Genomic DNA, 24,777 nt, shown 5'->3' with positions numbered 1-24,777 from the left:
GGATGTCTGAACAGTGCACTGAAAGCAACCGTTTATAGATTCTAGCTTCCATGTCATTTGGGTTTATTTAGGTAACACTTTACTTTAAGTGTCTCTAATTACTGTGTATTTACATAGTAGTTACTTAGCAAATACACGTGTGCTTCCACATAATTACAAAGTTATTATGTATAGTTACAAATGTACTTCGTGTAAATGTTTTTGCATGATACAACCCTAACCCTAACCCTTTTCTGATACAGTTATTTACTTCATGTGTAAATATTTTTGCACAATTTATTCAAGTAGACAAATTGTATCAGAAAGGGGTTAGGATTATGGTTAGGGTTAGGGTTATAACATGCAAAAAGATATACACATTAAGTCCATTGTAACTATGCATAATAACACTGTAATTATGTGTAGGTGCTCATATGACACTTAATGTAAAGTGTTCACTTTATTTATTTTTTGATGATCCTTAACCCAGAAGCAGTGTCTCCCGAGAATGATTGTTCTGTTTTCTGTGCATCACAAGTGCATCATCATGTGATTGCAATTAGAGTTCATGATGTAGTTAATAACAACACGCCACTATAACATGACAGTGTACATCTTAGGGTTTAGTCATCGGAACAGTTCATTGTCAATCTTCTGCGCCCTGATGTTATCCAAGAAGAATGTTTGGTATGATTATAAAACACTCACTGATGCATTTCTATAGAGGATAAAATGCACTTATTATAAACTATCAAAATGTTTGTAGTTGAATTTTACAAGTTTAAGTGCTTACTTTTATTATGTTGCAAATGTAAAAGGCCCAAATACAGTCACAATTCCCCTCTTTGAACTCTAACTCCTTGCCCTCATTCTCAGAGATGGGCTGGAGCGGGTTGCAGCAGGGATCAGCCTGTTGCTGCAGTCACAGAGTCGAGAGTCCCTTGCTGTTGCAGGTTTCGGATGCCTGAAAAGGCGTTGCCACCCGACAGGTTGGGCAGCTTTGCCAACCCAGAGGGAAGGGTGCCGGCCCCATGCTCTTGCTTAGGGGATCATGCAGCCTACTTTGTTATTCCATTGAGCGAGCTGCTGGTATGACAGGCTCCTTTGACTGATTGATGTTGTCTATTTGTGGCTTTTACGGGTTGGGCTTCGATGGAATGCCACTTGGTTCTCAGCCCAACCCCCCCCCCCCCCAAAAAAAATGGAATATTCAAGGCAACATTTGTACAGCTCCTGGATGCTGCATTACAACTCAATGATTCATCAAATACTTTAAGAGTCCCACCTTAAAGTAGCATCTTACTAGATTTACAACCTTGTTGAGTAATATGAAGTTTGACAAGATTTTTCTACCATTTTGTGTAAAAGCAACATTATAAATTAAAGTTAAAAACCCAGGGCCAGGGCAGCAGTGTGGAGTAGTGGTTAGGGCTCTGGACTCCTGACCGGAGGGTTATGGGTTCAGTCCCCAGTGGGGGACACTGCTGTTGTACCCTTGAGCAAGGTACTTTACATAGATTGCTCCAGTAAAAACCCAACTGTATAAATGGGTAATTGTATGTAAAAATAATGTGATATCTGTATAATGTGAAATAATGTATAATGTGATATCTTGTAACAATTGTAAGTCACCCTGGATAAGGGTGTCTGCTAAAAAATAAATAATAATAGTATAAAACACTAATGCACACATTATAATAACACCAGCCTTCAATATATTCAGGGAAATATTTAAATTATGTTAGACGCATATTATACACATTTATAAACAGTTTTGTAGTTTTAAAATCCCATTGCAAGGTCAAGTTTAAAACACTGATAGAAGGAACAGACAAAGTGACAAAAACACAGACAACTTCATGTGAAACTTCAAATGGCAGCTTCTTCAGAATCGCATGAAAAAAAATAAAAAAATAATATTGGTTGATGAATTGGCATTTTACCTATTATTATTATAATTATTATTATTATTATTATTACTGTGTGTCGAAAAACACTCTGCACACTGTCCAGATTTGATGGTTCTATGGCATTGCCGATCTCTTAAAACAATTCCGACATGCATATTGTAACACACAGATGGACATGTATTTTACACATGCTGATATCCCCAGACTTGCACTTGCTTCTTCTGTTCACAGGAAAGCGCCACTCCCTTGCAGACTGGACTTCACAGTTAGTGTAAATATTATTAAAGATAAAATAATCTAAATGAGTGCAGATACATGCAGGGTCATATCTCCATCATTTCAAAACACTTCAATAATGTACACATTAGTACTAAAAATAAACTCATACACACACACAAACAACTTCAAATACTAAAGTAAGTGTGCATGCATGTGCGATAGAGAGAGCTTCTTTGGCAATTACCATACTAATCTTTATCTAGTGTTTTCAGTTTTATAATGAGAAGATTGCATGGAATACCTAACAATGCCCATACTGCTGAGAGGATTCCAAGATAGAGCCTTTGGAATTATAGAATATAGGAGTTCTGTTGCAATCTGGGAGTCATAATCTTAACTATGGTGATTTCCATTATCCTGAAATGGAAAAGCCACTTGACCGAATAGGTCATTAGGTCAGAGGTCAAGTTAACAGACAATTGTACCCAACTTTGCAAATATGAAGTCTGTATTTCAAATAGTTCCACTGAGTTTTCATAACACAGTGTTCTCTTGTGAGTTCCTGGTTCGGTCGTGTGAATGGTACTATTAATCCCAGTAGGAAAAAGTACTTATCCTTCCTCATCCCGTCTCATCCAAAAGAATGCATAGGAATATATACACATGGCATTCATTATGAAATAGAAAACATTAAGCAGCAACTTTTCAGTTTATTTTTGACTTGATAGAAAGTATATATACACACACACAAACATATATACAGCATATGAATCCCCTTGCATCATCAGGAGAGCTTTCAAGTTGAAGTCTTTTTTGTTTTAGAATCCGTTTTCAGTAAAGGTTGTTTGCCAGAGAAACAAAATAATTCTAACAAATTTAGTTATTTGTCCAGTTTTGCCTTACAAGTTTTTTATTCAAAATGTTTGCAGCGATGCAAAAGGAATTGCTTTGCCTCAAAAACATCCAGTTAATTGTATTATTATTATTATTATTATTATTATTATTATTAGTAGTAGTAGTAGTAGTAGTAGTAGTAGTAGTAGTAGTAGTAGTAGTAGTAGTAGTAGTAGTAGTAGTAGTAGTAATAATAATAATAAACAGACTTCTACCCTCAACCCTTTGTCGTTTTCAAAAGACCTAAGATTGTGGCATCTATTCCTTGTCAGCCCATTACAGTTTAAGATACAGCATTCCCATTTCCACAACTGTCCGGAATGCATCACTGACGGCATTGCTAATCCTTCAAGAGCCCCAGCTTTTTCAAGGCCTCCCTCCGGTCCTCCCCAGTCTTGGGTGTGATCTGCACACTGATGCCCTGGGAGCGTGGCAGCTTGTTGGGGCCGTGAGGGGCAGGGAAAGACCTCCTGATGTCTTTGGGCTGCTCAGTCTTCTCTTCCTGTTGGATGTCTGCAAAGTCCTTCCCAGTCCCCAGAGAGACGGGGCGTGGCCTGAAGTTCCTGATTAAGCTAGACGATGCCAGGAGGGTGTTGGGCTTCAAGTTGGACTTAACAGACGTGTCGACCACGTAGCTACTCAGCCCCATGCCAGAGCGCTCCAGGGTTGCTGCTTTGACACTTGCAGATCTGGCTGTGGAGCGCTTGTCAATCATGTAGAGCAGGTCACTGTCTGCCCGTGGTCGCATGTTGCTGCCCCTGGGCTTGTCCTCGACTTTGGCCGGTAAGGGTTTGGCTTGAGCGTCATCTCCTGGAAGCTCCATGGACCTGGGGTGGTCTGGCAAGTGGAAAGGACTGCTGTGCCAGTCCTGTTCAGGCTCACCTTTAAGTAAGCCAAGTTTCATAAGGGCCTCCCTTCTGGATCTCTGGGGGTCACTGATGTGCGAATGATTGTGAACAATCTTCTCTGTAGAGAAAGCTGTGAGGTTTGGGCTGCCGTGCTCCACGGTTCCATGGGAATCCTGACTGGGAAAAGGAGTTCCTCCTCCTTTTAAGGACTTCATTACGATGTTGGAAGGCAGTTTCATGGGTTTAGGAGCAGTCGGCGGGCCATGCTTTGCGTCAGATGGTACTGTTGTTGACAGAGAAGAGTCTGAGCGAAGAGATCTAGATGTTGCAGGATGTGGCCGACTGGCAGGCCGTGCCCCTGGTCCAGTCAGTGAGCGCTCTGGTCTGGTAGAAGATTCTGAAGTTATCTTGTTCCTCTCATGCTGGCCTCCCAAAGGAGATGACCTCTCAGATCCTCGGTGCTCAGCTCTGGCTTTCTCCAGACCATCTCGAAAACCTTCTGGTGGTGGAATCATACCCAAGTTGGTCTTGGAGGGGTTCCTGACGTGACCACGGGAAGGCTTGGGATCCGAAGGCGTGCTCTTTGGCTTCTCCGCTTGCAGGCTCGTCTGCTCTCCCAGCTTCTCCGGATGAATTCCTGAAGCAATCCCACTGGGGTCGGACATGCAGCTCTGGGAGAGGGGAGACAGCTTAATGCTCTCTGGCGCTTGTTTCAGCCCAGCCTTGGGTAAAGTGTTGGAGCCGCTGTTTGCAGGCAGCAGAGGAGTAGGCACCAGGAAGTGTGACACGGGGTGGCTGCCCTTGCTTCTCTGGGATGCTGGTCTGTCGATGGCTGACTTATATTCATCTAGAAGAAAAAAAAAAAAGAATTTTAAAACATTCTGGCTAATACATATGGATATTTTCCACCTACAACAATTTCGGTTTGGTTAGAGAGCTTGAGTGGTAACAGCCGTTCTTTAAAAAAAAACTGGTTGTTAAACTCAATATTTGCACTGTGTAATGTTTAACCACACTCTACGTTTGCAGAGAAACATTTAAATAGTACAGTTCAGTAAAATGTTAATGTTTCACAGATCACTAAGGACATTTGCTCTTCTTTGCCATTTCAATACAGAAATTCAATAAGTTACCCATGACTAGTCTTTTTATTAATGCTAGCTTGTTGACTCAATACACACCCTCCAGTCTACAGCTCCCTATAGAGGAGGACAGGTACTCTTGCTTGGACGCCAGGTTGCTGGTGGACAGTTTGTCAGCTCTGGTCGTCTCATAGTAGGACAGCCCACTGTCATTTGCCTCCGTGTCCAACGAGTCTATAGTTTCTTCCAGGAACATGAGACAGGCTCGCTCCTCGGCAGAGAGGTACTCCAGACTGTCATCACTCTGGTGGGGTGGAAGAATGGAGTTATATTAAAAGCAGGTTCCCCGACGGTTTATTTGGCTGAGTTTAATATTAGCAACAGCTGCTAATGGCAAAAAGTTAAAATTCCAATGCTGAGCCAATGCATTGTAGATCACTAGATTTCAGAAATCATATTTGAATGCATATATTATTTATCTCATCTGGGCAAACTTCTCGTACCCTATAGACTGAAAACGGCTTCTGATCGAAACATTTAATTTGCCCCCCCTCTCACCAAGGTGGAGTGGCTGGAGTTGAGGCTGACCACGCTGTCACGGCTCCCTGCGCTGCCCACGCTCGTGATGGACTCCATGGCATCCACGCCGGGCCACGTGTCACTCTTCGGCATCTCACAGAGAGGAAATGAAGGAGGGAAGGGGGCGGCTCCGAACCAGCGGCCTGTGCGGATTGGAGGAGAGCTTCACTGACACACTCTGGAGAGATACAGAAGCAAACATTTCGATTGTACTTCACAGAGCAAAACACAAGAACTTAAAAACATTTTTTTAAAATGGTAAACCAAGGAAATATATAGATCAGGGTTTCTAAACCACTTGTGTTTACCATAATCACACCCAAATTACAAAGTACAGATGTATTTATCGTTATGAATACAAATACACACACTCATTTATATATATATATATATATATATATATATATATATATATATATATATATATATATATATATATATTACACACACAGACGTGCTCAAAATTTGTTGGTACCCTTACAGCTCATTGAAATAATGCTTCATTCCACCTGAAAAGTGATGAAATTAGAAGCTATTTTATCATGTATACTTGCGTGCCTTTGGTATGTCATAGAATAAAGCAAAGAAGCTGTGAAAAGAGATGAATTATTGCTTATTCTACAAAGATATTCTAAAATGGCCTGGACACATTTGTTGGTACCCCTTAGAAAAGATAATAAATAATTGGATTATAGTGATATTTCAAACTAATTAGTTTCTTTAATTAGTATCACACATGCCTCCAATCTTGTAATCATTCAGTCTATTTAAATGGAGAAAAGTAGTCACTGTGCTATTTGGTATCATTGTGTGCACCACACTGAACATGGACCAGAGGAAGCAAAGGAGAGAGTTATCTGAGGAGATCAGAAAGAAAATAATAGACAAGCATGGTAAAGGTAAAGGCTACAAGACCATCTCCAAGCAGCTTGATGTTCCTGTGACAACAGTTGCAAATATTATTAAGAAGTTTAAGGTCCATGGAACTGTAGCCAACCTCCCAGGGCACGGCCGCAAGAGGAAAATCAACCCCAGAGTGAACAGAAGGATAGTGCGAATGGTAGAAAAAGAACCAAGGATAACTGCCAAAGAGATACAACTGAACTGAACTCCAAGGTGAAGGTACGTCAGTTTCTGATCGCACCATCCGTCACTTTTTGAGCGAAAGTGGGCTCCATGGAAGAAGACCCAGGAGGACTCCACTTTTGAAAGAAAAACATAAAAAAGCCAGACTGGAATTTGCTAAAATGCATATTGACAAGCCACAATCCTTCTGGGAGGATGTCCTTTAGACAAATGAGTCAAAACTGGAGCTTTTTGGCAAGTCACATCAGCTCTATGTTCACAGATGAAAAAATGAAGCTTTCAAAGAAAAGAACACCATACCTACAGTGAAACATGGAGGAGGCTCAGTTATGTTTTGGGGCTGCTTTGCTGCGCCTGGCACAGGGTGCCTTGAATCTGTGCAGGGCACAATGAAATCTCAAGACTATCAAGGCATTCTGGATCGAAACGTACTGCCCAGTGTCAGAAAGCTCTGTCTCAGTCGCAGGTCATGGGTCCTCCAACAGGATAATGACCCAAAACACACAGCTAAAAGCACCCAAGAATGGATGAGAACAAAACATTAGACTATTCTGAAGTGGCCTTCTATGAGTCCTGATCTATCGAACATCTATGGAAAGAGCTGAAACTTGCAGTCTGGAGAAGGCACCCATCAAACCTGAGACAGCTAGAGCACTTTGCTCAGGAAGAGTGGGCCAAACTACCTGTTAACAGGTGCAGAAGTCTCATTGAGAGCTACAGAAAACGTTTGATTGCAGTGATTGCCTCTAAAGGTTGTGCAACAAAATATTAGGTTAGCGGTCCCATCATTTTTGTCCATGCCATTTTCATTTGTTTTCTTATTTACAATATTATGTTGAATAAAAAATGAAAAGCAAAGTCTGATTTCTATTAAATATGGAATAAACAATGGTGGATGCCAATTACTTTTGACACTTTCAAGTTATTTCAGAGAAAATTGTGCATTCTTCGTTTTTTGTGGAGGGGTACCAACAAATTTGAGCATGTCTGTGTATATATATATATATATATATATATATATATATATATATATATATATATATATATGTGTATATATATATATATATATATATATATATATATATATATATATATATATATATATATATATTTCTTTTTGGATGTACACAAATAAAAAAGTTAAAATAAAAAATATTTAATGGGGATTTCGGACAAAGGACCTTCTTCAACTGTGTAGAAAGAAAACACAGTGCAGTAAACGTGTTATTCATATTATACATGTATTTGATTAACCGTCACACCCCGTGTTTTATTTTTGTTTTTTTTCTTCTCGCATGCACATTGTGCAGTTACACAGCGCTTCCTCCAGCACGAACACAGCAAACGAGACCAGCTACATGTAAAACAGTTTATCATTAAACAGTTTTAGATACTGCAATGTATTTTTTTTTAAAATCTGTGATCTTTAGTTGCTGTTGTGCATTTTCATTTGCAAGTGAACTGTGACATTAAGGCCTTATCAAGCTCTATATTCTGCAATTTTGAATACCGACTTTGGATACTGTTTTAATTCTGGAAACATTTTATATATATATTGCTAAACTGCATTGCCTTTTATGCAGTTCTGTGCATGGGTAATAGCTTGATTTAATTTTACTGTTGTTTCGTTAATGTGGAATTTTACATATTGGTCTTTTGGCAAGTGATATTTTCAGAATCTTTCTGAATTAAAATACTTCTGATGAAAATATAGTACTGTACCAACAAAAACCAACTACAGTACATCTAAATGGAAGCCTACTTATTTATACATACTTACCTATATATATATATATATATATATATATATATATAATTTATTAGGGCTGTCAATAAATCACAGTTAACCTCTGCGATTAACACGTTAATTTCTTTGGAGATTCATTTTTTTTTTAACCCACGTTAATCACACTTCTCTGTCTTGTCCCTCTTACCACACCGTAACTCATTCCCTGCGGCACCATTTTAATACACTCGAGTGCATGTCCGCGTTTGCATAGGAAGTTAGTCATATAACTGTATTATGGAGCAAAGTACTAAAATTGAAGGACTTGTAAATGGGAAGTTTATTTACAATCAAATTGAAATTGTCAGTATTACAAACATAGGCTACATCTAATCTGAAGCACCACCTGCATGCTAAACACGCTTTCACTTCTCAAAATACACTTTCTAGCAACAACACAAGAACAAATGAAACCTGTCAGTTTCGACAGAGTACGCTTTTAGAAATTCAGGATCGCTGCAATCCCATGAATCAAGCCAAGTATGATAATATAACATATACATACATATCTATCTATCTATCTATCTATCTATCTATATTAGTATTCACAATTAAGGCAATGCTTTGTTTTATTTAGACAATTTTAAGAGTTATTAATAAAAGGGAATACTTTTTAATTTTTTAAACGGCAATGAAAAACATTAGTAAAGGACACCCTTTAAAGAAAACTGATTAAGAAAATACAGTATAATTTGAAATGAATTAAGAGAAGTAATAAACTGACTCCATTGTAATTTAGCAGTTGGTTCAAACAATTTAACAGCAAATGCTGGAATCTTTCTTTCTGTATAATTCTGTGTAAATAAGTATAAAACTATAAAGAAGGGACAATTGTTTTTTTTTATGCTGGGTTGTTTTTTGGATAATAATAATAATAATAATAATAATAATAATAATAATAATAATAAACAAATTGCACTGATATAGCGCTCTTCATGCAAGCATTCCAGGGCACTTTACAAAAGAAATAAAAAGACTGTGTCTAATATATAATCTAATAAACTGACCCAAACAAATAAGTATTCAAACAGGTTTAAAAAGATTCAATTGTGCTAGCATTCCTGATATGAATCTGGAACAAGTTCCAAAAACTTGTGAGTAGATGGCCGGTCATGACTTCATAGTTAAATAAATGGGTAGCCTCATTATTCAGGGGCCACCAGTGGACCTCTCTCCAAGGCCGTCCTTTTTCTTTTCACTTTATTTCAAAGTGCTGTGTGAGGCAGTGTACAATTATCACTTTGCATCAGAGCCGTTGCGAAGGTGCAGTGTTGTCCTGTTCAGACTTATGACACTGTCAGGGAGCTCAATTACATCGTGGGTATGAGTTTCCAATCCACAAGCGAAGAACTGCTTCAAAAGAAAGCTGATCTCTGGATTGCATGTGTGTGTGTTTTTTCACTCCCTGGCTACCTCCTGCACAAGCATGGCAATACAATGCTTGCACTTGAACAAAAGCCCTAGACCAGATTACCTCAAACCTATAAACAGCTGCCAGGTATTGCATGTGTCCAGTCATAGCATGCCTACGCTAATTACACTTTAGCTCATTATGACATCAGCATGCTGTTATGTGTATTACAACAGCAGAGCTCTCAATTTTACAGACTAGCCCATCTGTATCAGATCATAAAAACCTTATAAACTTACACGTATTAAGCAACAACTTGACTTTTTGTGAACACAGTACCCAACACCCTCTAAAGATGGACGCCTCCTTTTTAAAAGCAAAAGTGTCAAATGCACCCAGAATATTAGCAAGTTGAGGCTACATATAAAATCCTGCAGTTCCACTTCTGTACATTTCTGAAACACAGGTTCATATTCATGACTTTATGAATTCAGCCCTTAGTTGTTTAACTGCCTATGACAAACCAAGCCCACCCCGAAACAAACACTACACAAGGGTCCTTGGCAGCTTCCCCTGATAAAATTCACACCAGAAACTGTATAATGAAAGTCTTAGAAATCTTTTCAAGTTTACTGTACTGCACTTTACCATCATACTTCAGGATCTAATACGTTTAAACAAACGACCTAGTTAGTCAGCAAACACAATCTAATCTTAGTGTTGCAACACCAGAGTTTTGGAGTAAGCGGGTAATCAAATGATAATAAATGATGTACAATACACAGAACAAACAAAGAATATTCAGCAGTGTATGACTGAAGGAATAAATATATTAAGTTTTATGTGAACTATAACTTCATGCAGTTGGCTAAGTTTTGAGTGCCTCAGATAATAATTGGGGTGAAGTGGTGTAAGGATGGGTAGGGAATGTAGGATAGCGGGACCAGTTTTAACTGCTTCAGTAGACACCATTTGGTGGTATGACCATATATGGTTGTTTTTCTCGATATAGGGTTGAAAAGAGAAGATAAGAGTTAGACGTGGCTGTGTGTTAGAATATTATTGGTGCAATGTTTAGAATAGAGAATCCTTTATACTGATGTAAAAGGGAATTCAGGCAGATCGCATTCTTCCGAGTACTGATAAAGTGCCGGTTGAGTGGGTCTCCGGAGCGCTCTGTGTTAACCTTCAAATAAATTGACTTGATCTAACTCAACGCGCCTACGGATTGAATTGTTTGGGGTTAGGTTAACATCCAGAAATCATCCCTACAACGACATCATAGTTCTTCTGTATACTTTACATGCATCATTCACTGATAGCAAACACATTGTATTAGAATTGCCGTGTCGTTAAAGATTGTCTTCAAATTACATTTTCAGGTTTCGAGTTTTTTTTTTGTTCCTCTTATCTTTCGATGGCGTTTTCAATAGCTCATGTCTTGCTTGTTTTCTGTAGTGAATGATGCTTTCACCCGAGTTGCTTGTCTTTAGTTCTGGCTTCCTGTCAGACATGTGTAACCCAGGCTAGATCAGCCAGAGCCAGCTGCATTGAGGGAGCAGTTTAAGGATCAAGTTTATTTTTGTATTGTTGGCGATGCTCAGCTGTGCACTAGATGGCACTAATTCTTAATGCTTTAACCCTTTCTAGTCTCGAATTATTTTTGTTGCACTGAAGAATGCGAAATTAAATTAAAGAAGGAACTACATGTGAACAGGACTAAAAGCGTCTTTTTTATATTTATATGCTAACTCAGACTGGGACTACAGGAGTTCCATGAGGTTCCCATGGTATATGTTAACATACAGTATTAAGATAAGGCAGGACCTTCAGGACTGAATGGATTAAACACACTGATCTAGCTTGGGTTACAGATCAACTGAACTGAAAAGTAATTACGAAACTGGGATCAAAAGAATCTCAACACACAAATCATAGCATTTGAATAACTGCAATAACCTATTGCCTGTAAAGAACCACGCAGAATGCAAACACCATGAAAGTGCAAAAGGACAATAGCAAGTCAAAGCTTTAAAAGTGTAACTGGAAGCCACATCATCTGATGTAGGGAAAATAGACAAAGACACAGCAGCATGGCTGTGTGTATGTACACAGGACTGTGTGTTTACACTTGCAATAAATCACGACAACTGTTTCGTGAAACCAGTTGAATGGAAAATGACTGGGTGTGCCTCAAATTAAGAAGGAGGTATTGTGTCCCATCTTTCAGTACTTCTGACATTAAAAAAAAAAGCCTCAAGGTTTGTACCCAATATTTTCCAGTTATTGTCACTTTACATGATAGCAAACTAGGCTGTCAAACAGCGGAAACCTATTATTAGGATATCGGTCTTGCTTTAAAATGACAGAATAGTCTGCCCAAGCCTTGAGGAGCACTGAGGAAGCATACCTAGAATTCCAGGTCTATAGCATAGTAGAGCACTGTTTAGACAAAAGAACAGCACCATACTAATTCTGGAATGTTACCACCAGAAGTGAATGGATCAGGTTAGTTAGTCAGAGACAACTCAGCATTAAGATTTAAACATCATGGAAAGTTTCAAATATAAAACAAGCCGTTTACATGACACCAAGACTACATGAACACTCTAAATTATTAAAAGAGGCAAGACTACAGCTTCCCCTGATGGTCACCATGCCTAACAAATCACGTACTTGAATAACAAAATCTTTTGTTAAGTGGTTTCAACTTAGAATATAACAAGAACAGTGGAGGGGGGAAGGTTTAACAGAAATCTAACTAAAATTAGAGAAAAACAACTGCACGTTTTTAAATATAGTCTGAAAAGGCACATTACATTCCCGAGGAGGCGGATTCTAATTTAGTGACTTGATGAAATTCCAGAAAGCGAGATCCAATATTTCTGATGGTGGTTTGCATGTACAGAACAGTGGTTTCACAGTGAGTAACAGAAATGCATAAAAGCTTAAGAGAGCGTATAATAAATGAACAGAAAAGTTGTTTGTGTTTGCTTTTTTGTATCGAGAGATGAGGTTGTTTAAGAACCACCCTGGGAATCAAGAGCATAATGTTTTTCAGGGGGGAAAAACACTAACAATAAAAGGCTTTGGGAAATAATTGCTATTGTGTTTTCTCACTAAGGGTTAAAACTCTACAACAGCAAGCAGGAGGATTTCTATTTACAACAGCATTAGGGGGAAAGGTTAATCATTCATAAAAAAACAGACTCTAAAGAAACAGGCACAATGAACCTTTGCACCACCCTGTCATGTAAATACCTCAGACGCTCACTTTCATTAATCTTTACCTACAGTGTGCAGGGATAAATCCCTTCCTACCTCCTTTCAAAGAGTTCCCATTACCAAGAATATTGGTTCCACTCTTGAGAGCAAACAAAGGGAAATAGGAGTCTTATTTCCATTCTTGTTCTGCTGGAGGGTAAAATGAACAATAAATGCTAGAACCCCACAGGAGCACAAACTAGCGGTTCCTAACAGGTAAAGGAAGACCTACAGAGAGTGAAGGTACAGCACATCTTTTGCAGCGGACTGCGCTTTAAACATAGCGATCTTTGCATCCAGGGACGGAATTAAGGCATAACCGTTTCATCCATTCCAGGTTTTACTGCAAGCATGATTAGACAGTGCTTACCTAGCAAGCTCAGGAGAGTGTGATTAAACTCATAGTAAAACCAGGAGTGGATCAAACTGCCGTGCAATGGGAGTCTTATTGCCATCCCTTAATATGTAATGCTAGCAAAATGTATTGGTAGACCAGCTACAGAAACAAAGTAACATCACAGATACCAAGGGTTTATATCTTCAACGTGGACATGGCAGTTTATATTTCTAAATTAGCAAAGTATTGCAAACATTTTGAAAACAAAAGGGTTTTTGATGTGGTGCAATAAATTGATCACTGGGAATCATCTGGAATATTTCCATTCCCAATTAATTTCCCTTAAACCGGAAAATGTCAAGTGTGAGATTTTGAAAAAATAAAATACATCGCGTACCGTTTATTTTTTCACCACGGATTTTTTGTAAATAATCCCCCTAATTAAAAAAGTAAAAAATAGTAAATTAAATAAATTAATTAAATAAAAAATAAATATGAGTATAGATCACAATTAAACGCATATATGCTCATTCTCAATGATTTCTGAAATATAATAATAATGACGCCATCTGCGCTCTTTAATTCTGAAATTCGTATAGTGCATAGCATTAATGAAATATTTTTAAAACTGTATTTTACTTTACTTTCATAATAATAATAATAATAATAATAATAAGCATTTCACAACCATTTCATATCATTATATTAGGCAATAGCGTAGCCTATATTCTTGGTTCAAAAAGGTAGTTTTTTTTTTTCTTTAGGTGTGAATTGTATATATTTTATTTGTTTTAAGTAACTTTCGCTTGGGTTTAGTTTCCCAAGGCGCCCAGTTAATTTAACTGGTTTTAAATTACGGTAATACGCGTGGATACAATGTACCGGTTACTCAATATATATATAATCTCGCTTGTTTAAAACTGGCTCCATTTTTTCATGCTCATGTTGAAAGTCTGCTGATAAAAGTTTGTTGTTTACCTACCTGGACGCAGTTCCAGATAACCCCAAAGACTCTACTGATTGTATACTGTATTCCACAAAACGTCCAAAACACGACGTCCTTTAAAAGCAACCCTCGCCTTTGCGTGGAGCACCTTTCTCGGTTTCTCAGTTTCTGATGTGACTCTGATTCACCTGAGCAGGTAATACTGCATACCACTAACTCAAGCCTGTCTGTTTCTGCACGTCCTCCCGTGACACTGTTGTGACCACGCCCACTCGAACAGGTGCAGCCTATCACAAGAATGCCTGACTCAACACTTCGGGGCCTCGCAGGTAGACAGGTATATATCAACTTCATGGGTTTTTTCAACCTATTAGAGGCATTCACATTAACAATGCACGTATTTTCTGTCTCACATGAATAGTGGCATACATTGACTCACTAAGTAAAATAAAACTTAAAAGCAAATTAGGTCGCACCGAGTCTAACAGAATAGATTATATTGCAGCGTGCTATTTAGTGTCAATGGGGATTAGTACAGGGAGACCCCTAAACCAGACAGATACATTAAGCAGAGTCATACCCTTCCACCGTTACTGAAAATAAATAGCAATGACATCAACACCAATACTACGACTACTACGACTACTAATAATAACTATCATCATATACGACAGAAGGGCTTGTTTTAAACTATGATTAATATAGTAAAGACGTCAATCTTTTATTACAGGTGCATTCTTTATATAAGCGTTATCTCTTCTTACATAAGTAATTCTCTATATATAGGATTCATGGTTTTAAGGAATATCATACCCCTATATACAGTAGCCTAACACACATTAAAAAACAAATTATATATATATATATATATATATATATATATATATATATATATATATATATATATATATAGACACACACACACACACACACACACCTTGATGATCTTTACGATCGAGCTTTTCAGCTGCTTTTAGATTTTGCCCTACAGTGTATCAGCTATATTTCTGTTTTTATTTTTATTGTGTGAAAGAGGAAGCACAACGCATTTTTAACATAACCGTCAGCGGTTCCATATCAAGCCACACGGTTTGCAACTGATACTCTTGCGTCAATTGAAATCAAGCACTTTACATAGATGTTAACTTGAGATTGCCCAGAGCATGGAATTATACGGTTCCTTTTATTAGATTTTTTTTATTTAACCCTTTATTTATCCAGGAAAGTCCCGTTTAGATTTAAATCTGGTCCAGATCTGGTCTATAACAAAGAAGCACACACACGTACATTTACATGAGCACAGCCGATAGACTGATAATAGTACACCACATATTTCTTTATCAAAAGTCGGGTGTTCAATAAACAAATGAACAGTTTAAAGGAAATAATACTACGAACCCCGCAGTACAGTAAAAGAACAATGTAAGAAGTAAAGGGTGTTATTGTGAATCAATATGCTGCAATCTGTTAAATAATGTTTATTATTATTATTCCCTTCATACTATTTTCACGCTCATTGTAAACCCTTTGCTTTTCTCAGCGCCCCCTTGTGGTAATTTTGAAAATGACCATTTAAGCTTTTTTTTTAAAAAACATTTTTTGTTTGTTTGTTTTAACTTTCTCTTATGATAGACACAGGAATAATCCCACATTCTTCATACCCTCATTTCATTAACCAAAATGTATAGATAATGTGGTAAAATAAAACTGTAAGTACTTCAATTACCAATTGTATATATGCCGGTAATGATAGCACTAATCTTGAGCTACATTAATTCAGCGACAGTTCGTGGTGTTAGATTAGTGTTAATCGGAGACTGTGAAACCAGGTGTTTGTGAAATTCAAATCATCTTACAATTAAAATGCAGCAGCCTTACATGTGTCTTTATGCTGTGACTGGTTCTCATTAGTAACAGGCTCACCAAACCTTCACTCTTATATAAAGCCTGTTTCGTTAATTAAATAAGCTTTGGTATCCATGAAATCCTCTTTAGCTGTTCCAGCACAACCCCCTCTGATCTGAGACAACAAACCCTGAATGAAGCAGGGTTCCTGTTAAGATTTGTGAAGAAGGGTGTGATCCAGCAAGGATGACCTGTTTTTTTTTTTTCAGCTGCCCCACTTTTACCTGTTGTTAGAGTAATAAATGCACACATCATCAGTTCACACCTGCTATGTATTTAAAGCAGTAAGCAAGCAAACTACCCAGCACGGTTCAGTCTTATTTTATTAATATCATAAATATCATCAGGCATGGGTTCAGTGAGTCTTAAAGGCATGGGTGGCTATTGTGAGTTTAATTACAAGATACAAAATCCACACAACATACGTGCACACAAATGTTGTACTCTGCAAACAGCACAGCGGCCGACCTACTCATGAAATGCTGTCGCTTGATTGTCCTTGACAACATGGCAACGACGGCAGTGTGGTTCTAGAGGTACAATATTTTCTCCAGGGTAAATGCCGATGAGATTGATTTTTGCACCAGCCCAGTCACTAACTGACACCTGGTGGCTGTGGACTAAATCAACCCCTATGTTGCAGCCCCTTGGTTCTAAATTCCCATGATTGGTTTGGTGTTTTTCTCCCAGTATTTCCCAGATACTGGTTCATGCAAATATGGCATGTTGTCAATCTTCTGCACATCGACATGTCCGTGTTCATGCAGGATGTATTTATAGGCCCAAACGGTTTATCGTAGCAAATTCCATCTGCTGTTACTGTAACTCTAAAACCACAAGTTTTCTAAAATATTTGCTACACCAGGATACATTGCCAATTATACACACATTACATGTGCAATAAATCATTTTTCATACAGTACAATAAACCCAGCAGTCAAAATCCTATACCTAAAACCAACTATTCAGTGGCAGAACATCATCAGCACCTTGCAATCCTATTTAAAAACGCAGCAGCTTAGTTATAATAACTTAAAGGCTAATCCACGTCGATCACCAGTCGCTTTAGCCTATTTATAGCAACCCAGACTGAAAAACGAAGGCTACCATTGGAACTAAGACAGTAAATAAAGAAAAGCTGCTGGATAAAAATAGTTTTGGAGAGTCAGTATGATACAGCTTAAATTGTAGCATGTGAGGTTACAGCACTTAGTAATTATAGTAGTAATATTGAAAGCAGGTGGCACTACCTTTTTACAAGCTATTTTTAACACGCGGTGGAATGCTTCACTGATAAGTGCTTGAGCCAGTTTTTAAAGTACACAGAAACTATTGTGTGTCAACAACAAAACCACTTACCATTGCAAATCAGTGGTGCCCCAATATAGTGTACCTCATACAAAATAAAGGAACACCAAAAAGGTCTTCCAGTTCGGCTTCAGTTAGTCCTGTGTCAAGGCACTGTACTCCGGATTTTTTGCAGAGTGTGTGTTTGCAGCGGTGTATGTGTTTTATTCAAAGGGCAATTACTGATTTTATTTTTTTTTTTTACTGATGTAATACAAGTAGAAAATAAATAAAACAAAGACTAGGCCAGGCGTTATCAGAATCAGTACTGGTCAGTTACAAGAGTACCAAAATCTGCGTAAGAACCTGAGAAACAAACTCAAGATGCCTTTAAAACCACACACTGCTCAATCACATGCATGCTGTCTCTCTGTCATGGTGCAGTGAGTTGAAATGCAGGGCTTCTGGATTTACATCCTAAGGTGATCCCTGATCTAAATCCAGATTAGCACCAGACACCTTGCACGCCTGGAAGCTGACCTATTTGCATATCATTCCAGTTCATAATGTAGCCCCCCCTGGAACAAAGGCATTACCCTTGAGGATCCAGAGTAGAGTACCCCTGGATTAGGGGCTGGGGGGACACTCACTCTGAATTTCAAAAAGCTGGTACAATATAGGTCACTACATCAATGTGTGTGTTATAAAAGCTATCAAGTCAGTATTTAAAAAAATAAATAAAATGAAAACTCCAGCAACCTTGCTCTTATTTTGCCCTCAAATATTATGGCTATGTAATACAACACAGTTCACAATATGCAGTGTTATGTACAGTACACATTCATATATGAAGATTCACGTGCCAGTTTCAGGAAAGGAGGGGAAATATGATCTTCACAATGAATAACTTCAACATTTTATTTAATTCTATGCAAAATTCATCCATTCCTTATGCTACCATTGCTAAAACAAAATCAGCCAAGATAGACCCCTCTAAATACTATTATATTCAAAAAGTTCAGAATCAAAAAAAGGCTTCTCCAGACACTGAATTAGAAATGCTTTCTTTCAAGTACAGGTTCACTGTGCCGTAACAGAGTCCTTCCATAGTCTCAAAGTGCAGATAAACCTGAGGAAAAGAGAACTGTTTTCTAAACAGTCATTGTGTTTTTGTTTTGCATTCTCTAACCCTGTTCCAGATTGTAGCACACACAATCAGCAAGGGTTTCAAAACACTAGCGTTCTACCAGGAACTGATCTGTCAGAACTTCTGTGAAGTATTCCAATTTACTTACTTTGCAATACTTGAACCAAACCAGACACTCACAAAAATAGGCCACAGCAATCAGAGTGTATATATATAGATTTAGAAAAAAAAATTAAATAAATTAAAAAGCACCTGTGTTTGTACTAGTTCATGTTACTGTAAACGAATGGCTTCTCAAACTGCAGGTGCAAAGCAATGACAAAACGGTTTCTTATGCAGCAAGCAAGGGAGAACCTGGATTCATTTCTGTAAAAACGACTCTTGATTTAATGCTGAACTGATTAGCATTCGGGCAACCCACACAAGCTGCTGAAATCATTACAGTGAACAAGACCAGATTCTTCATGAACTTGCTGCAGTTACTCGCAGTTGGGTTTGTTTTAGTTTTAGAGATCTATTGGAAAGATGCTGACTGACCTCTTGCAAACCTCTTGTTCTACATGTAGATGACCTGTACCCGTGTTATCACGGTGGTAAAGTATGTTTAAGCACATTTCTGTACCTTTGATGATTGATGTTTCTACGGCACTACATTGCCCAGTTGCAGAAAGGTGTGGTTCAGGTTTGCAACTTTTTTTTTTAAAATAATCATCTAACCCCATTGTCCATAATGTACTGTTTCAAAGACCAAACCAAAAAAAAAAAAAATGTAAACTGAAAAATCAAGTAAATCCAGTACTAGTTAAAATAATGCTATGAAAACTCCAGCAGCCTTGCTCTTATTTTGCCCTCAAATATTATGGCTATGTAATACAACACAGTTCACAATATGCCAAACTAGCAGCTGTCTTGAAAAAAAACTAACAATAAAATACAACATTTTGCAATGACTGAAGTCTAGTGATCGGAACATGTGTTAAAATAAGCTTGGTAATAAAGTGTATGCTTCAGCGCCCAGTTTAGAATTGTCGTGCCCCCTGAAAAGAGAATGTAAAGTATGGCAGCGAAACTGTTACAGTAAGTTTGGTTTCAATATGGTAACCTCCCATTATTTTGCAAGAGTTGCAAATATAACTATCTTGTAAAAACTTTTCTGAATAAATTACAGCAGACATGCATTTAAGTGTCCAACACCAATCCAACTCAGAGGACAAACTTCCCAGAGAGAGCTTGTTAACCTCAGAAGGTTATCAAAGTGTCAGTGACTAAGCAGAGGTACATTGTTTTTGTGATAAAATCCTAACATGGTTTAAAACACAACATGGCTGGTTTCACAGACCCTGACTAGCATAATTATTATTATTATTATTATTATTTGTTTATTTAGCAGACGCCTTTATCCAAGGCGACTTACAGAGACTAGGGTGTGTGAACTATGCATCAGCTGCAGAGTCACAACTACGTCTCACCCGAAAGACGGAGCACAAGGAGGTTAAGTCACTTGCTCAGGGTCACACAATGAGTCAGTGAGTGAGCTGGGATTTGAACCGGGGACCTCCTGTTACAAGCCCTTTTCTTTAACCACTGGACCACACAGCCTCCTAATAATGTACAACCTTATGTTATCTTGGGTTAGATAACCCAAAATTCATGCTAATTGTGGTCTTTGAAACCAGCCAATACTGTAATAATAATCAGAATAACAATGGTAATAATAAGAAGAATAAAAACAGCAATAATATCTTTTAAAGAGGCTCTCCTGGCTTTGTAACCATGGTGGATTTAGTTTCCTTAACACTGACTAATATCTTTGTTTAGCTTAATTATAAGCCCAGAGTGCTGCTGGGACTGTGAGGTAGAGGAAGGGGCCTCCAGGGCAGGGATCGTCACACTTCTCCGAAGTTAGTGTGTCCGGTCTCCTTGGCATGATCGCGGGCCTCTGCCTGTCCCACCAAGCCTTTCTGGCACACCATGCAGTGCAGGGAGAAGCGGTTGACGTCTGTGAACTGACGCTTCCTCCGCGCCTCGTCGGCCAGTTCCAAAGCCTGTGCCAGGATGATATCGTCGCTGGTGGAGAAGATGGTCTGGGCCGGTGCGTCCGAACCGGGCACCGCCCTTTGAAGGGGGTCGTAATGGATCCCATTGTAAATCAACAAGACCCTCTTGGAGAAGCCTGCATCCTCCCCAAAGCGGTCCACCCTGACCGTCTGGGTGTCCACCACGCAGATCTCACACTGGTAGAACTTGGACAGGATGGACACCTCTATGGCACCCCCCCAGGTGTCATCCCTCCTGATCCAGTCGCAGTACTCCTGGTTGGATTTCCCCAGCACTGCCTCCGAGTAGGAGCTGGGATCGCTGGCCACGATCTGCGCAATCAGACCCCGCATCTCCGGGGCACAGGAGGGGTCATAGACGCCCCCTTCCACCACGAAGAACACGCTGGTGAAGAGACAGGAGTTGTCCGCGGGGACCACGCGCCTCGCCAGCACAGGAGAGGAATCCTTTGGCAGGCTGGGGGAGGCGTTGGACTTCGAAACTCCCAGAGGAGGCTGGGGCTTCGGTTTATTCTTTTCTTCTTCGACGATCAAAGTGTCTCCTGCAACACAGTTCACAATTCCAACAAAAGCGTATACATTTACATCATTTGCAGATGGTTTTCTAATTCTGTACGCAGTAGTACTGAAACGAAATGACATTTTTATGTGGAAATGTTTCTCCAAGTTTCTTTTCAGTATTATTAAACATCTTTTTAATGAAGGTTGTGGATGATTAAATTATTTTAAAAAAATAATAATTTAGAGTGATCAATTATTATTTTTAGATATTTTTCCCCCCATTTGGAATGTCTGGATGATCTTCATACAGAATAGAGGCTGGCTACAGTGTACTAGGCATTGTCGTGAACTTAATCATTACTATTGGAAATGAAAACCAGAGAGGGCTTAGGAAACCTTTCAGTGTCTCTATAATCCGCTATGTAACAAATTAAACAGGGGGCAGCACTTCGCTGAAATGCAGACTCCATATGTTTACTAGGGCAGCAGCAGCAGCTGGTTACCTGACTTGATGGGGAAGTCCTGCAGATGTACATCTCCGTTGCTGAGGTCCAGGCTTGATGGAGGGTAGCCGGCCATGATCTTCTGCACCTCGCAGGGGATTCCCGTCAGCTCAGCCACCTTGTCCTTCAGCTCCTGGACACAGGACAGGCTGGTCAGCCCCTGCATGAGGTGAGTCCCGTTCTTGGCCTTGCAACGCAGACGCAGCATCCTGGACACACGCAATTCTACCAGGCAAAAATAAACAAGTAATCAGGATACCGCCAATAGATGCAATTGTTTTATTTAAAATATATATATATATATTTTTTTTACTACCAATGCAATTGTTTTTTCAAGACTTTTGTGTTAACATTGTCTGCGTAACTGTGGCTTGAGTTTTTTTTGCCTCTGCTATACGAATGGTCTGCTTTCACTGGTCCTCCAGTGGGTTTTGTAACAGTCAAGTAAGTCTTTGAAGGCAGAACGGGTATTTAAATGTTTACGCTGCACCATGGCAACTAAACAACATACACAGACAAGTTAAAGCTATAACCACAGCAGCGATTTCGTAAGAAAAGAACTTCAGAGATGAGCAATACAAACTGAGCCACACAACAGGCAAACCCTGTGACAAACGTGCACCACCCAATTGCCTCTTCTACGTTCATTGACAAACTACCCAAAAAACAGACTCAAGGGTTTTGCATTGTCATCACCACCAATTACACAAACTGCGACACTTTTTTTTTTTAATTGTTTTTTTACAAAAACAAATACCATAAGCTACACTGCATTCTGCTTTATAGGGCTTACAAACAGTACTTTCATAAAATGAAGAAGTGAAAATGCCTTGGTAATTAAATCCTGCTAATATGATATTGACCATTGTTAGGTGTGAATATTCTGATAACAAGCAGGTAAAGTTTGGGTCTATTAGGCAATTCGAGTGGTTTTTAACATTTCCTGTACCTACACCAGTCAATTGAACTGGACTACATTTAAAAGTTAACACTAACCCCAATCCCCCAAAAATAAGAATTCACAGTGAGTATCTCTATTTTGTGAACTAGTACCAAGGCTGTTTATCTGAAAAACAATAACTCTCTACCAACTGAATTTAACTACACAATGTTTTATTTTATTTATTTTTTTTACCATGGAAACATCTAAACGTGATTACTCTTTACAACAGCAAGCATGGTTTTACTATTTCAGCACACCTCCTCCGCTCCACCCAGTAACTGAAAAGTGCTGTACATACACAATGTGGGTTACATTCTACTGATATTAGTCTAGCTGTCCTAGCAAGTGCTTAGCCTGTACCGGGAAACTGAACAGACAGAGGCATCTGCTGATTAGAACCCGAGAACAAAGAACTCGGGGTTTTGCTGCTGATGCAGAAAATCGAACTGGTGTACGTTTCAGAAGCGCCACAAGTCGCTCTACACGAAACTATCACAATACAATTACACAGGGTGGGATACACCCTGCTTCAAAAAACAATCTTACCATTACTAGTTACTAATACTATCTATTGCGCATGGTCTAGGATACTTTATTATTATCAACATTATCAAAGTGACTAGAGACCTTTTGGGGGTTTCTCAGTTATTACCAGTAGAAATTATACTGCCATGACGAACCACGACATAAAGAGAAGTATTCATGGTTTATTGACCTTAAGTTACATAAGAGTTACATAATTATGTGCTTCTCGCACTCGGAAAAATCAACTACTTTGCTGCCTCCAAAAAATCCTATAAATTACTGGTTGTGACATCTGCCTAGTAATTATTATTATTATTATTATTATTATTACTACAGTACATTAATTTGTTTCACACGTTTTTAAACACGGTATTTAATCTTGAAAACATCATGGCAGTTAATTCACAAATTATGAATTGTGCAAAACATATACTAATATATAGGGGAGTAGTACTGCGTGGTACATTCATTAGCAATGACACGTAGACTACATTTATAAAACAATATTCAAAAACAGGCTAACTTACATTCAAGTTATGTTATGTCACACAGGCAGGTGCAATTTTTGTGCACGATATAATTCATCCTTAAATAACCAGTACTTAAATAAATAAATATTGATAAGCAAAGCGATATTCACTAAATTGACAGCGTACACAAAGCCCCGTTTCGCTGCTGTTGTTTGTAAACCCGGCGTTGTCACTTGTTGTATAAACATACAAGTGCAAAATTTCACAGACACTGGCAATGTGAACCCGTATCTCCGCCACCGGTTATTTAATACACGTTATATTTAGGATTAAAATATAATTGAAGTTTGTTTTCACCTGCAACCTCTCAAATCCGTCTACCCGAGACAATGGGTGCGTCTGCAACGCGTAGACTTTGCGTCAGATTACGTGAGTCTGCACGCAAGCCCTGTCCGAGTAAGGCAAACTGCTTGACCGCAGCCGGAACTGACAACAGAGGTCACGCATACTCTGACGCAAAGTCTGCGCATCCCCTGCAGATTTAAAAACGTGCTGCGCTGGAGCAGAACCCGTCTGCAAAACAATGGAAGAGCGCCACCAGTGCAAGAGGGGCGTACAGAACCACATGCAGGGTTAATGATCGTGGTAGCGCCACCTACAATGGGGGTGTGAATAACACAGAGAAAGAGCTTGCATAAATTACAACTATTGTATTGTGAATTATTATTTATTTCTTAGCAGACGCCCTTATCCAGGGCGACTTACATTTCTTACAAGATATCACATGAATGACAAATATCGGTACGCATATTATGCATTTAATTTTCAAACGAAACTAGTAAAACTATGGAGGATATTCCATGTCAAAATTAAAAATAAATAAATACTGGAATAAATAAATGAATGAATAAATAAATAAATACATAAATAACTCTCCATGTATTTATTTATTCCTGTATGCATGTATTTATTTATAATTTTGGCATGGAATATCCTCCATATAAAACTGATGTACATAAATGTAATTGCTTAAACAGATTCCTAATAAAAGATGGTCTTGGGGGTGACTGAAATAAGTCTTTGCATAATTTATTTACCAGTCTAGTTATGATGGAGCTGTATGGGAACAGTGAAGAAAAAAAAAAACTATAGTCTTCT

General features: G+C 38.6%; 2 protein-coding genes across 6 annotated transcripts; both read right to left on the bottom strand.

Annotated features, from left to right (window-relative positions):
• Positions 1-1,668: 1,668 nt before the first annotated feature.
• On the bottom strand, positions 1,669-14,582 carry LOC117395575 (specifically androgen-regulated gene protein-like). Of its 3 annotated transcripts, none has more exons than XM_059004012.1 (5): positions 14,318-14,582; positions 13,056-13,148; positions 5,491-5,689; positions 5,032-5,236; positions 1,669-4,697 (listed from the first exon to the last, which is right to left on the bottom strand). In XM_059004012.1, the coding sequence occupies exons 3-5, from the start codon at positions 5,602-5,604 to the stop codon at positions 3,343-3,345; spliced, it is 1,674 nt and encodes a 557-aa protein (XP_058859995.1). In that variant the 5' UTR covers positions 5,605-5,689; positions 13,056-13,148; positions 14,318-14,582; the 3' UTR covers positions 1,669-3,342. The 3 variants fall into 3 exon arrangements, with proteins under 3 accessions (XP_058859995.1, XP_058859996.1, XP_058859994.1); XM_059004013.1 differs by having other exon boundaries at positions 13,056-13,145; XM_059004011.1 differs by lacking the exon at positions 13,056-13,148 and having other exon boundaries at positions 1,670-4,697.
• A 1,909-nt stretch (positions 14,583-16,491) lies between these two features.
• LOC117433685 (ubiquitin thioesterase OTU1-like) lies at positions 16,492-24,124 on the bottom strand. 3 transcript variants are annotated; one of them, XR_009309268.1, is made up of 4 exons: positions 23,977-24,124; positions 21,682-21,906; positions 18,975-21,219; positions 16,492-18,872 (listed from the first exon to the last, which is right to left on the bottom strand). XR_009309268.1 is itself a non-coding variant. In XM_034056119.3 (3 exons), the coding sequence occupies exons 2-3, from the start codon at positions 21,887-21,889 to the stop codon at positions 20,507-20,509; spliced, it is 921 nt and encodes a 306-aa protein (XP_033912010.1). In that variant the 5' UTR covers positions 21,890-21,906; positions 23,977-24,124; the 3' UTR covers positions 16,492-20,506. The 3 variants fall into 3 exon arrangements, 2 of the variants coding, with proteins under 2 accessions (XP_033912010.1, XP_033912018.1); XM_034056119.3 differs by having other exon boundaries at positions 16,492-21,219; XM_034056127.3 differs by lacking the exon at positions 23,977-24,124 and adding an exon at positions 23,677-23,929 and having other exon boundaries at positions 16,492-21,219.
• Between the last annotated feature and the right edge of the window lie 653 nt (positions 24,125-24,777).

The sequence above is a fragment of the Acipenser ruthenus genome, chromosome 29 (genome assembly GCF_902713425.1).
Source record: "Acipenser ruthenus chromosome 29, fAciRut3.2 maternal haplotype, whole genome shotgun sequence".
In the NCBI taxonomy this organism is placed as follows: Eukaryota; Metazoa; Chordata; class Actinopteri; order Acipenseriformes; family Acipenseridae; genus Acipenser; species Acipenser ruthenus.
Note: the sequence above shows the minus strand (reverse complement) of the source record. Positions and strands in the feature narration are given on the sequence as shown.

Coding starts and splice junctions, on each gene's coding strand:
- LOC117433685 (XM_034056119.3), bottom strand. CDS start 21,889: ATGCTGCGTCTGCGTTGCAAGGCCAAGAACGGGACTCACCTCATGCAG. Junction 21,220..21,681: donor GGACTTCCCCATCAAGTCAG/GTAACCAGCTGC, acceptor ACTGTGTTGCAG/GAGACACTTTGATCGTCGAA.
- LOC117395575 (XM_059004012.1), bottom strand. CDS start 5,604: ATGCCGAAGAGTGACACGTGGCCCGGCGTGGATGCCATGGAGTCCATC. Junction 5,237..5,490: donor ACTCCAGCCACTCCACCTTG/GTGAGAGGGGGG, acceptor CCACCCCACCAG/AGTGATGACAGTCTGGAGTA. Junction 4,698..5,031: donor AGGGAGCTGTAGACTGGAGG/GTGTGTATTGAG, acceptor TTTTTCTTCTAG/ATGAATATAAGTCAGCCATC.